Source organism: Eschrichtius robustus, chromosome 13 (genome assembly GCF_028021215.1).
Source record: "Eschrichtius robustus isolate mEscRob2 chromosome 13, mEscRob2.pri, whole genome shotgun sequence".
NCBI lineage: Eukaryota > Metazoa > Chordata > Mammalia > Artiodactyla > Eschrichtiidae > Eschrichtius > Eschrichtius robustus.
In genome coordinates this window covers 74841956-74854309 of record NC_090836.1, presented here as the reverse complement: position 1 = coordinate 74854309, position 12354 = coordinate 74841956, and the positions used below count along the sequence as shown (strand labels likewise).

The 12354-nt window shown below is 36.5% G+C and overlaps 1 protein-coding gene across 2 annotated transcripts in view; it reads left to right on the top strand.

Moving 5' to 3' along the window:
• KITLG (KIT ligand) overlaps nucleotides 1–12354 on the top strand; it is a 93513-nt gene that overhangs the window by 63786 nt on the left and 17373 nt on the right. Inside the window, exons 4-6 of one of the 2 annotated variants that reach the window (XM_068560072.1) lie at nucleotides 7514–7684; nucleotides 8968–9127; nucleotides 9565–9648. In XM_068560072.1, the coding sequence (XP_068416173.1) occupies nucleotides 7514–7684; nucleotides 8968–9127; nucleotides 9565–9648 (415 nt within the window). The remainder of the gene's footprint in view (nucleotides 1–7513; nucleotides 7685–8967; nucleotides 9128–9564; nucleotides 9649–12354) is intronic. The other variant, XM_068560073.1, reaches the window with a different exon arrangement.

Genomic DNA, 12354 nt, shown 5'->3' with positions numbered 1-12354 from the left:
ACCTGGGGGGCATATCGCTGCCCCAGAGCTCCCACATTTACATATTAGTTTTGACCCTGCTCAGAGACTCGTTCTCAGTTCCTATCATTACTACCAGTTTTGGGGAGGGACTTTCTGATTGACCCATCTGGCTCAGGAGGACACTATTTTTCAATCAATCAGCTGTGGCCGCAGGGCAAGTTCACTATTTGTAAGTGTGGATCCACCCCTCAGAATCCACCCCTATGATTTGATGTGCTCCCTATAGAAATAGACGTCAGTCAAGTAGACACTGTATTTAACTACTTCTATCTCTCATATAATAGAGTATTTATTTCAAAGGAGTAAGTGTAAAATGTTAGGTAAATGAATAAAATATAACATTAAATACGATTTTTAAGTGGCTCTTTTGTATTCTCAAACTACGGGGCCCATCTTAATACATAACTGATTATATTAAGATACTTTCAGAACATCTAGACCATTACTATCTGATAGAAGCCGCATATGTAATGTTAAATTGTCCGGTAGCTACATTTTAAAAAATAAAAAGGAACAGGAAAAATTAAGTATATTAAATTTTATTTAGTCCAATATATTCAAAATGTTATCATTGTACCTTACAATCAATATAAAATTATCAGTGGGATAGTTTTCATTTTTTTATATTTATTCAGAATCCACTGTGTATTTCATACCTACAGTACACTCCAGTTAGACATTAAATGTTCATCAGAAATATTTACTCATTTAGCTTTTTATAAAATTTACAGTTGAAAATGTATATTCCCATACCTAAGCTTTTCCAAACATACTTAAAAGTTTTCCAGTCACCAAATCAAGTATTGATTTTTTAACTTTCAACAGATTGAATTAGTTAAGCAAAACTAATATTTTAGTTCCTCAGTCACACTGGCCACATTTTGAGTGATAAGTAGCTGGAGGTGGCTAACGGGCCCCCTGTCAGCCAGCACAGATTAGACCCCTGTATTTTATAGAGAAACTGAAGCTCTGAATAAGTGACTTGCCTAAAATCACAAAGTGTGTTAACGGAGTTAGAATTAGACACAGCCTCTAGTTCATCATTGCTGCCCTCACCTCCCCATGCTGATCTTTCCTCGTGGTGCTATTTTGCGTCTGGTTCAGAGGCCATTTATAGGCCTGCCCCGGGAAACATCACATATTTATAGTGTTTTGACTGATTACCATCTTAATCAGATTGAGGTTTCTACATCACTTTAATTCAAACAAGAAAATGCAAAGTTAGATGTCTACAGTGAACACTGAAAACCCAAATTAATTGTTTAGACAGAAGACTAAAATAAATAACGACAAAACCCAGCTCCTTTTTGGAGACTCTACAGTAGTAATGTGAGCACACAATATTTTACAAAGTGTTATTGTAGGAATGTTTTAAATCTGCCTGCCCATGGAATGTTTGAGAGTGGCAGAGAGTGTCAGCTTTCTAGCCCTAAGAGTAAAAACCAGAGAGAGTTCGCTAAAGGCGATTAGCATTTGCTCTTTGGTTGCAACGATTGCTGGGAGAAATTTGCTTTCCGTAGTATAACTCTGGATTCATTGAAATGAGACAGAGCCATTTCCAATTCTTAAGAAATCTCTTAATTGAGGTTAAGGACCAGTGTGCCTCGTCCAGATGTGAGACCACATGAGTCATGGAGAACCCAGCAGAAAATACTGCAGCTGTATGTGCTTTGACTGTATTCACTGATAAAAGAACTAGACGAGTGCTTGGGAGTCTTGGTTTCTAATATTTGTTCTAAGTTTGTTGTGTAATCTTGGCAAGCCACTTCACTGCTTTAGGCCTTGGTTTTCTCATTTATGAAATTGGTGGGACTGGACCAGATGGTCTTCAGCATTTCTTCCAGATCTAAACCGTTGTGATTCCAGTGGCATGGCTCTAGATTCTTTTGTCTGCCCAGCCAGGAGGTAAATGCTAGAAGCACAAGAGGAAAGAAAGGAATGCTTCTGTGCCCTGGGCATCCATACCTCTAATTCTGGCAAAATTGAGGGTTGACACTCATTAAAGAAAACAAAACAAAAGCAATCAAACTGGGTGGTAATGCTGGTAATTAGATTGGTTGGATTAGAAGATGGGGTGAAGACTCACTGTGAATATTCCTCAGAAGCCGCATAGTTTATGAGCCAGGCCTTTCCTCCCTCGGAGTCTCTAATGGATATTTTACCCCAGCTCCTTTGTGGAGAAATCCCTCACAGTGCAGACAACTACTTGAGGCCCACTAAGGAAGCAGACACGTATCTAAGACAGTTACCAAATGGAAAAATAGTGCCAAGTGCATCCATGAAGAAATGTTAGGGTATGTTTTGTCCACTTTCAGATTCTACTTCCAAAAGGCTTATGGTGACTGCTCTTAGAGACTCTCTCTTCATCTAAGACTGATGTGGAAGAGTGTGTCAAATGTTTTCAACTATTAAAACAGAACAGTTTCTTAAATGAAGCAGGGGATGGAGAGGAGAAAGCAGGCCAGATTTAGCAAGTCCCCAGGATGTTTTTATTTCAGCCAGCGACTCAAATTTACCAGTTCTGGGTCCACAGAGGTATTATGTCATACATCTTATGAAATTCATATATCATCTATTTTAAATTTTCATTGTTGGTTTTTGGAAGCGGTCATATTCCTGGTTATGTTTAGAATGCTTTCAATTGTAGTAGTTTTTATATCTTTAATTGTTTAGTTAAATCATTAATTTGGTGCTTATTGTATTTTAAAATCCCTTAGGAAGTTCACAGTTTTTACCCAAATCTTCTGTGGTGGCATGCTAGCAGGTCAAGGACATTGAGTCAATATCATTGATTCAGTTAGCATTCTAGAATGATACATGTTATATATGTGTGTATATATATATAATTTATATATACACACACATACAAAGATGAATAGAAAGCATGTGTTGCTCCAGTAGTCCTAAATAGAGCTGCTATAATTGACCCAGAAAATGTAAGACAGAGGCTACCAAGAAAGAAGGTAAGAAATTAAGAGTATGGAGTTAAGGAGTTTGGAGTTTTTCAAAACAAAAGCTATATTTCTTTTTGTATGTATATAGGTGAATAAAACATTAAATTATGTGTACTTCAGGAATTTGAAAGGTACTCCTTACATCACCTCTTTGACATCCTGTGTGACTTTATTAACTTTATTAATGCTTCACATTCTTCTAGTGAAATAAAGAACATTATGTATATCTTACATTCTTCTGATATATGTTGTGAGTTAATATTTATATAAAACTATTTGTTTAAAATGGTCTCTGAAAGATAAAGAGCGACAATAATGCCTGTTATTAAGGTGAAGGAAAAAATTAAATTTGTGACCCTCAAACTTTTAATTATCTATTTCCTAATCATAATCTTGGAAGAGGTGAAAAACAGAGAGACTTCCTATCATCTCACAAATGAAATATTTAGTTCACTGAGTTTTGTTCTCTCTGCAAATCATTGACTATATTTAATTAAAAAGAAAATGCGAAACTGCCTGATATTCTTGTCAAAACTGGTTTCCTTTCTTGCAGGCAGACAAGTTAAAACTGGCTAATATTTAATATTGTTTACCTCAGTTTTATCTTTAATAAATCCAATAATCTTTAAAAGCTAAATTATAACTGTTTAAACAAATTTAGTGAAAAGAAAGAACTTTGAATTGATTAGTCTTTTCCAAGAATGAATAATGAATGAAATACAGTTAAAGACGTTTAGAAATATATTTCTCAGCAGTGTAGTCCAGAAGTTTATGTCAAATATCAACGAATTTTTCATAACTCTAAAGGGCAGATATTGGGCTAGGATTAGACTGTGGGATTTCCAGGATTTAACTAAGAAATTAGAGGTTTAGGGTTGAAAATGTTACTGGGAAAAGTTGATTGCTTGGACTGTTGATTAGGTATGTGAAAACAAGGGTGGGTGGCCATGGGGCAAGTAGTCACAGTTAAATAAGAACTTGAATATGGAATGTAAACATAGAGTTCATTTGAAAATAGAGACAAACAGAAGTGGCAGTAAGCACCCCAGAGTTCCCAGTTAAAAATAAGAAACATAAACAAACTCTTTTCTGCTTTAACCACAAAATAAGCAACAAAAAACAAACAAAACCAAAAAGAAACAACAACAACAAAAAAAACCAACCTGTTCATTTAAGGCAAAGACCACAGAAACAAAAGGAGTACCTTAGTTCAGAACAAGGGAATTTGATTTTGGTTCCTACACGTCAGAGGATCTGAGAGAAGGACAGGCAAGCTTATTCACAAAGTGGAGCAAGGACAGAGTTTGAAAAGATTAATACATGAGATCTGCTTGCTGTGGAAAAATTTGCACAATTTCAACGGAATGAACGAATTGGTGAAGGCTGTTCTACCGAATAAGTACTATTAAGGCAGTATTTACAGAATGTGCTGTTTCCTATATCCTAGGAAATCTGTGCCTTGCTGATAGGGCTGACTATCTAAAAGGAATTATCACTGTCTAAACAGAGGGAAACTTGGAGAGCAGTCAGCCCCAAAAGAGAGACTGACAGCTTGTAAAGAGACTTGTTAACGATGCAAATATGAACTTGCATATGCTTGAGATAAGCGTTAATTTTACAAAACAAAGAGTTCATTCTCAACATGTTTTGGAAACACAGTCTTTGAGAACTTGGTTGATGAGTCAAATGAAATGGCCTAATTGAACTAATTCCCATTTAGGGGTTTGTTTATTCTACTTATCTGAAGCCAGAGCCAACACTCCCTAGAAGTTTTGAATGGCATTTAATGCTTCCAGAAATTGCAGCTTACCTATCTGTAGATAAGACAGTTTCCCTTTCAGCTGAATCATATTAATTAAAACTGTTCTGTTAAATAAATATAAAATGGCCCCCTTGTATAATTTAGAATACATAAATTACTTGACCTTCCCCCACAGAGATATTCTGCTGGTAGGTAAAGAAATAAAGTTTAGTGGTTTTATTCGTTTTACATGGCATCAGTTACTCTCTCTGATTACAACATTTTCATTACAATAGGAGTCATTTTAAATTATTTAGGATCTTAATAAGCCAAGACCATTTTATCTTTGCCAATAATTATCTTATTTTTCTCACTATAACATTTTAACAGTTAAAAAAATAAATCAGGACCTTTACTTAAAAGATCTTTATGAGAGAGAAGATAACGTTACAATATACCAAGTATGTGAATTTATGACCAATTATTATATTTTAAGTGATGTCACATTAATTTAAAAAAATTATAATCCATTCTAACATACTAAGAAGTTTTTCCTAATAATCTAAACTTTTACTGATCCACAGCCATTTATAGCAGGGGTTGGCAAACTATACCCTATAGGCCAGATCCAGTCTGCTGCCTGCTTTTATATGGGCAGGCAGCTGAGTTTGTTTTTTACAGATAAACATTTACAGTCTATTTGATGATAGAGAAGGCTTTTAACCCCAAGCAAAATGTTGACCCAAAATAAAGCATTCCATTCTTCTTACTGGTAGACCTGTATTACAAAAGAAATTAAATTCAATTTTTTTTTAATTTATTTAATTTTTGGCTGCACTGGGTCTTTGCTGCTGCATGCAGAAAGGGTTTTCTCTAGTTGCTGAGAGCGGGGTCTACTCTTTGTTGCAGTGCGCAGGCTTCTCATTGCGGTGGCTTCTCTTGTTGCAGAGCACGGGCTCTAGGCACGCAGGCTTCAGTAGTTGTGGATCGCAGGCTCTAGAGCTCAGGCTCAGTAGTTGTGGTGCACGGGCTTAGTTGCTCCGTGGCATGTGGGATCTTCCCGGACCAGGGCTCGAACCCATGTCCCCTGCATTGGCAGGCGGATTCTTAACCACCGCGCCACCAGGGAAGCCCTAAATTCAATTATTACGCAAAAGAAATTATATTCAAGTATAATCATTACCTGTTAAACTTTGTAATAAAATAATTTGGGGAAATTTATTTTCTCTTGTATAAATGTACCTACACAATATCCTTGATTTTTGCCTCTTGGCATAGAAAGCCTAAAATATTTACCATATAGCCCTTTCCAGAAAAACATGGACCCCTGTGATGGAGTATTTTTTCTCATTCATTTTTATTTTTTAATTTATTTTTTATCTTTGGCTGCTTTGGGTCTTCGTTGCTGTGCGCAGGCTTTCTCTAGTTGCCGTGAGCGGCGGCCACTCTTCATTGTGTGGGCTTCTCATTGCGGTGGCTTCTCTTCTTGCAGAGCACAGGCTCTAGGCACGTGGGCTTCAGTAGTTGTGGCACACAAGCTCAGTAGTTGTGGCTCACGGGCTCTAGAGCACAGGCTCAGTAGTTGTGGCTCACGGGCTTAGTTGTTCCACGGCCGGTGGGATCTTCCCGGACCAGGGCTCAAACCCGTGTCCCCTGCATTGGCAGGCGAATTCTTAACCACTGCACCACCAGGTCCGTGTCCCCTGCATTGGCAGGCGGATTCTTAACCACTGCGCCATCAGGTAAGCCCCTCTCATTCATTTTTTAATCACACCTACATCAGTTCAGCGAGTAGTTTCTGAGCAGCTCCCATATGACAGACACTGTTCTAGGCCCCAGGAGACACTGTAGAGAACAAGGTTTTATAAAAATACTGCCTTCATGAAACTTACATTCAAATTATGTACCTCATCTCCTCAAAACTACCTTGTTTCCATTATTCCCATTCTATAGAGAGGCAAAGTGAGGTTCAGAGAATTTATGTAGCTTGTCTGGAGTCTCTCAGCCAGAACTGAACCCAGTTATGCCTGACTCCAAGGCTTGAGCTTCTAACCAGTGGGCAGGGCTGGCTTCGTGGGCAGGGGGCTCCATGCTTGGTTTCATGCTCTGCTGTCGCCATCTTGAAACTCTTAATCATTTTTTTGAACATGTTTTTGAACAATACATACATTTCCATTTTGCCATTGGCCCCACAAATTATGTAGCTGGTCCTGCCACTAAGGCAAACGTGCTTCTCTCTCAGACCACATTCTGCCAGGGCTACTTTTTATTTTTTAAACACGCATGGGAATTCATCTATGAAGAAGCCTTGAAATCTATCAAGGTCTTTAGAAAAATATTATTAATCCACTGATTCATTTTCCAATTCACCAAAAGACTGGAAGTTCCTTGAAGACTAGGACTCTCTCCCACAATAATTTTTTTGTAGTTTCCTCTGGGCCTGAAGTTCTTTTTAGAATACAGTAAGTAGGAAATAAATATCTTTCAATAGAATTAAATTCCATTAGTATCTGAACCTTGTCAAAGGCTCTGTCTTGGCTCTTCTTGTCTTAATTTTACTTCCATGGAAGAGCAAAATCTTTACCATCAACAGTTTCCTCTGATCTTTATGCATTTGTAAATTTTGAAACAGATGTTAGGTATGAGTTAAATAAAACATAAGAACTAACCTGTGTTGATATAAGGAAATCCTTTGTCCAGGAGTCCATGACTGAAACATTGATGGCTTTGAAGGGTAATCCAAGGTTACTGTACTTAAAATAGGTGCTTTATCTTCTTTTCTTTCAATTTCTTACAGCCTAGTCATTGTTGGATAAGCGAGATGGTGGAACAATTGTCAGTCAGCTTGACTGATCTTCTGGACAAGTTTTCAAATATTTCTGAAGGCTTGAGTAATTACTCTATCATAGACAAACTTGTGAAAATAGTCGATGACCTTGTGGAGTGCATGGAAGAACACTCATTTGAGGTAACTTTGTATTCATTGGGATTGCTTTTTATTACTCTTCTCTAAAACCTGTGCTGATTGGTCATGGCAGGGATGGGGGCATATTTGTGAGATTTCTAATTTATAAGTTTTTAATTAAAAAATTTTTTAAGATGAACACATCTCTTAGAGAGTTAACATCTCTTTTTATATCAATCATATCAGTACAAATAGTGTGCTAATGGCACTGATAAGAAGTAGAGGTCACAAAAAGTAGGGTATATCAGATGAGGTATCATGAAGGAAATAACATACGCACTGGGGCCTGAAAGATGAGTTAGGTGGTCAGTAAATGGCAATGTCTGGAAGAGCATTCCAAATACCAGAGAATGTCCATTTACTAACCATAGAGTAGTACATAGTAAGTGCTACATAGGTGTTAACTCATTATTACCTGCTTTTATTTATAGATAATCATGTATTTATGAATTCCTAAAATAGAGCTTTGACTTGTTTGGAGGATTTTATAGAAAATCGTACTCTTTTTATTCTTTTGAGACTTGCTTCTTTCACTCTGCGTTATGTTTATAAGATATATCCACATTGATGCATAAAGCTGTAGTTAATTTTTTTTTTTTTTTTTTTTTTTTTACTGTTTATAGAGCATTCCATTGATTCAATATACCACTGTTTATTAAACCACTCTCCTGTTTATTGGTGTAAGGGTTTATAAACACTGCTGGGAAGAACTTTCTTATATGCCTCTTGGTGCAGTTGTGCAAGAGCTTCCTCAGAGTATTTACCTAGAAGTGGAATTTCTGGGTCACAGGATGGGCACATGTCCAACTTTACTAGATAATATCAAATGTGCCAATTTATGTCATTCCAGTGATTTATAAGAGACCCCTCTGCTCCATGTCCTCGCCAGTACTTATTATCGTCAGACTTTTAAATTATTGGCTATTTGGAGCATGTATTATGGAGGGGTATTTTTTTTTAATGAGGAGTAATAATTTTAATGAGCATCTCTAAAGAACAGTGTCTGTAATTTGTTGTTAGGATTATTTCATTGTTATGATGTTGTATTCACCTTTCTCACCCTCACCACCACCCTCTTCCTTTTATCCGGAGTTGAGCCCCAGACTGAACTGGATGGGATAATTTACCCTGCAGTACCAATTTGAATTATATGTGTTAAAACAGTTGTCTAAAAGTGTCCGTTTCACTTGAATCTTTGAAGGACACATTTATAGTCTATTTCCTTGACATCAGTTAAATCTATAGACTATTTGAAAAATATAATCCTATTTTTTTTCTTCTTCTAGAATGTAAAAAAATCATCTAAGAGCCCAGAACCTAGGCTGTTTACTCCTGAAAAATTCTTTGGAATTTTTAATAAATCCATCGATGCCTTCAAGGACTTGAAGATGGTGGCTTCTAAAACTAGTGAATGTGTGATGTCTTCAACATCAAGTCCTGAAAAAGGTAAGACATATAAGCATTTCTAATATAAGTATAAAAAGCAAGTTTGAATCTTATATGTATAGGTAAGAATCTACCTTTGACTCAAATATATGTGTAGCTAGGGAAAGATGTGTGTATGTCTAATATAAAAGCAAATATCAGTGGCATGAAAGAAACAAACAGTTGTAGATTTGTTGGTGTTCAAGCCAAAACAACACTTATTGTGCATGAGTAAACAATATATGAGATAGTCGTATTTTTATCTGATATTTGCTAGTAATGTACAATTATATTATTCTTCACCTCCAGTCTTCTTAATGTCCCCTTCTCAAATCTGAATAATCTAGATTTGGGAAGCAGACCTGGAAAGTACTCTGATATTGCACTTCACCTTTTGAGGACTCTGTAATTTATGTAAATCACCATGCAACACTGACACATTATTGCTTTCTATTTAGATTCCAGAGTCAGTGTCACAAAACCATTTATGTTACCCCCTGTTGCAGCCAGTTCCCTTAGGAATGACAGCAGTAGCAGTAATAGTAAGTACACGTATCTGACTTAATGCATGCATGGCTCCAATTAGCATCTGTAGGAGTATTGCATGGGCTTTAAAGGAAATTTCTACAATCATTACTATTAACGCTGTTCTGTTGCTATTCTTCCTGTTATGATCTTCCTGAGAATTAAATATTAGGTTTGTACAATTGGATTTCCCTATAGCTAGAGATAATGTTTAATCAGGGTAATAAATTTTCTGCTAAGATTATTTTAAATAAGGCATGAAATTACTTTTAGATGTATGATTTATAAACTTTTTTCATTGTTGACTTAAAGTATATTTCACGTGGAATTTGCCTGACAAAAATGGAATTTTAAAATGGAAAATACAAGTGCTGGTTGTATAAAATTCCAAGGATACTTTCTGTTCTGTTTTGTTGTGTGTTTGGAAATTTGATGATTTTTGTTATTTTACTATAAAATTACATGTTGGGGGAGAATATTCTTTCTCTGAAATTTCTGTCCTCAGTGGTGAAGAAGAACCCAGTTACCTGGAAGTCTAATGTCTTTTTTTCAAATGTAGGCAAAGGTCACTATAAAGGTCATTGGATTTACTAAATATCCTGATCCTCTAGCCTCATGGCAACTGTAGGAGGAAAAAATTCATCCTTTGATCTTAGCTAAGAAAGTCATCCCTTAAGACTTAGTAATGGGGCACTCTCATATGTTCAAGGACATCAAAGACCTATCTGTAAAAAGGAGTAATCAATTTAATACAAATCCACAATAGCAATGCTACAATTCAGAAATTAAAAGAAAAAGCTCTAAAATCCAATTTGTTTTGGAATTTTTGCCAAGAAAACCTGACCTGAATTGTGATGAGGCTATTTATAATATTTATCTTTCTAAAAGTGAATATCTATGCATTTCACTAGGAAATATTAATGTGTTTGATTATAGGGTGCTACCCAGACCTCATTGAAGATATTATATACTATACAATATTTACAGGACCAAACCTTCTAAGATCTAAAATTCTGAATCACATAACACATTGGATCTGAAAAGTTTTGAAAAGACTCTTTGTGTGTTAGTCAGTTAAGGTCTTTCCCACTAACTATGAATATTATTAATCTTTCCAAAGAAGAAATTTTGTCTTCTTAAATTCTGTTTGTATTTCATTGATTTCTAATCTTATCTTTATTATTTCCCTACTTCTACTTTGGGTTTAATTTGCTCAATTTGTTCTAACTTCTTAAGTTCTTTTTTTTTTTTTAAAGTATTTGTTTATTTATTTATTTATGGCTGTGTTGGGTCTTCGTTTCTGCGCGAGGGCTTTCTCCAGTTGCGGCAAGCGGGGGCCACTCTTCATCGCGGTGCGCGGGCCTCGCACTTATCGCAGCCTCTCTTGTTGCGGAGCACAGGCTCCAGATGCGCAGGCTCAGTAATTGTGGCTCACGGGCCCAGCTGCTCCGCGGCATGTGGGATCCTCCCAGACCAGGGCTCGAACCCGTGTCCCCTGCATCGGCAGGCGGACTCTCAACCACTGTGCCACCAGGGAAGCCCCCAAACTTCTTAAGTTCTTAAGGTAGAAAAAGTAGATCATTGACTCTAAACCATTCTTCTTTTCTAATATAAGCACTTAAAGGTATAAATTTCATTAAAAGCAGCTTTAGCTATATTCTACACATTCTGATATGTTGTGTGCCCATTATCATACCTTTAAAATACTTCAATTCTTGTGATTTCTTCTTTGATTCATGGGTAATATAAAAGTGGGTTGTTATCTAAAAATGTGTGTTTTTTCTAGATATCTTATTATTAACTCCAACCATTGTTAACCATTGGCACTTAGATACCCATGCACAAGACTAGCTCTTATGTAGTGTACATTCTCATAGGAGAAACAGACAGATAAAAATAGTCATAGTATTTTATAATCTATATTATTTATATTATAATATAATATGTATAATAGAAGTATGTAAAAGCTTTTAGTTGTAGCATAAAGGAGGTAAGACTTTTTCGGGAGTAGGGTCATGGAAATTTGAAGAAAGCATGCTAGTTTTCAGGGATAAGACAGACCCCAAATGTGGCCATGCTGGCCAGAGGACCAGTGCATATGAAGGAGGAATCCAGAGGTGTAAGTGCCCTCTCTGTAGCTTATAAGGGAGAATCATGGGATAATGTACAAGTGTATAAGTTATCCAAAGGGAACTGTGTTTTCAAAGTTACAATAATATCCTTTGCACCAAGCTAAAAGGATGTTTTTAAAATGATTGAGATTCTTACAGATAGTATATTTAAATGATAGGGAAGAAAATCCTTACATTGGCATTAACTTACTCATCTTCTAGACAGTCTTGAGTCAGGCTGCCTGGGTTTATATCCCAGCTCTAGACCTTGGCTAGCTATGTGACCTTGGGCAACTGTCTTAATCTCTCTGGACTCCTCAATCAAATGGAGGTTGATAATCTCTCCTTCACAGGTTTTCTGTGAGTTTTAAATGAGTTAGCACATGTATACTTGGAGCCATGCTTGATGTATAGTACATGTTCATCATTAATTATTAGAACAATGAGATCTAGCACCAAGCCTGGGTCAGTGGTGAGCTTTGAAGTGCCGGCAAGCCTGTGGTGAGCTTTGAATCTGAATCAAGGGAGAATACTGAGTTGCATACTTTTTAAGGACCAAGGAGAGAGCCATGTTCATAGGCATGGTCCCCATAAGCAGACTCACTCTACAAA